The sequence below is a fragment of the Enhydra lutris genome, unplaced genomic scaffold, assembly GCF_002288905.1.
Source record: "Enhydra lutris kenyoni isolate GAN:26980312 unplaced genomic scaffold, ASM228890v2 scaffoldscaffold23, whole genome shotgun sequence".
Taxonomy (NCBI): Eukaryota; Metazoa; Chordata; class Mammalia; order Carnivora; family Mustelidae; genus Enhydra; species Enhydra lutris.
This window is the reverse complement of record NW_019154107.1, coordinates 7,716,021-7,717,727: the sequence shown is the minus strand read 5'-3', so window position 1 is coordinate 7,717,727 and position 1,707 is coordinate 7,716,021. Positions and strand designations below refer to the sequence as shown.

General features: G+C 49.4%; 1 protein-coding gene across 1 annotated transcript; it reads right to left on the bottom strand.

The window, feature by feature from the left end:
• Positions 1-490: 490 nt before the first annotated feature.
• On the bottom strand, positions 491-1,501 carry LOC111150517 (melanoma-associated antigen B18-like). The gene has a single exon (XM_022508005.1). The coding sequence runs from the start codon at positions 1,499-1,501 to the stop codon at positions 491-493; it is 1,011 nt and encodes a 336-aa protein (XP_022363713.1).
• Positions 1,502-1,707: the final 206 nt, after the last annotated feature.

The window sequence follows — 1,707 nt, the reverse complement described above, 5'->3', positions numbered from 1 at the left end:
AACTAACAAAACTCCTAATCCTAAAGCTATTAAAAAGAAATAACCAACTAAAATTATGACTAAACTTAAATATGAAAATTATGTAAACTTTCTGTTAAAGAAACATTTGAAATATAACAAAAAGAAAAAGAAAGCAAAAGGAAGGGAGAAAGAAAAAAGAAAAGAGAAGAAAACAACTCTAAGTTTATGAGATATAATAGGAACACAAAGACAATATTCACTGTGTTTCTTCTAGATCCACCGTGGCTGTCGGTTACTTAAAATGTAGACTGCTTTTGCATTCCACAGAGAAAAGAATCTGCTTCAAACTTCAACACTGGATATAAAACCTAAAAAAAAAAAAAAAAAAAGAAAGAAAGAAAGAAAGAAAAGGGGTGAAATTCCACGTTACTGATATACAAGAGGAACACAAAGATGACACCCGCTTCTCCAGCCCGCCCGACCCTTCGCCATTCAAATGCTGACGCACCTGGTCAACCTGCCAAAGACATCACTTAGGGTGGGAGAAGCTGCTGGCCAAGGCCCTGGCACGTGCGCTGGCCATGGCAGCGGTGCGAGCCCTGGCGGCGGCTCGGGCTCGGGCTCGCTCTTCCTCATCTCTCAAAGCCTCTTCATACCACGACGGGAAGGCGCTGGGGACGGTATCATGGATCTTGGCCAGAAACTCCAGGACTCTCATCTTGCTGGTCTCAGCGTAAGCTCGCTGGCCCCACAGGAACTCGAAGCGTGGAGGATCACTGTCGGCCACCTGGCGGTACTGAAGGTACTGCAGCTGCACCAAATCTTGGGTGATGACCTTCTTGGGCTCCCCGTAGATGAAGTGCTTCCTTTCCGCGTAGACGCCCATCATATTCAGGACTTCCCAGACCTCCTCCTCAGGGGCGCAGTTGCCTTTCATGAAAATCACACCCAGCACGATCATCAGGAGGCCGGTCTTGGGCATGTTCTCGTCCTCGTGCATCGAGCCATCAGTGAGGTCTAGCTTGTTGACCAGGGTGTAGCAGTGGCGGATGGGATCCACTTCCTTCAGATCAAGCCCGAAGGCCAGCTCCATGTGCTCGGAGGCTCTCTTGAGGATCTCATTGAACTGATGCCTGTACTTTTTGATGGCAAACTTCAGCATGTCTGCCTTTGAAATTGGCTCTCTCTTTTGATACTTCTGCAGCAGGAACTGCACCAGCAAAACTACCTTCTTGTTTAGTGGGTCTCTGTGTGAGACCTCGGAGCCCTTCGATGATCTGGGGCTTCCCTCATCTTGGCTTCTGGCACCTTCATCTGAATCAGTGCCTGAAAGAGCTGCATCGGCACTAGTGGAAGATGCGGCTCCCTGAGGACGCCTAGGAGTTACAGCGGCAGATCTACCCCCAGAGAGAGCACAGGCAGAGGGGGACTCTCCTGCTGCTGCTGCGGTAGCCTGAGCCTCCTTCAGAGCCTGGATCTCGCAGCGGGCCTGGCGGCGTTTCTCACGGGCACGGAGCTTACTCTTCTGACCTCTAGGCATGGTGACACTGGTCAGAGATGGCAGGCAGGAGTTAGGTGCAAGCAGTTGGGTTGATGAAGATGTCACCCTAGAATATGGAAGAAGAGATGGTGTGTCTAGCCTCAATAAGGATATTCTACCTGGGCTCCAAGAAAAGCTGCCTCTGCTTATTCCCTTAACGGTACTGTTTTTAGGAACCCACAAAACAGGGGTGAGCAGGACTCCAT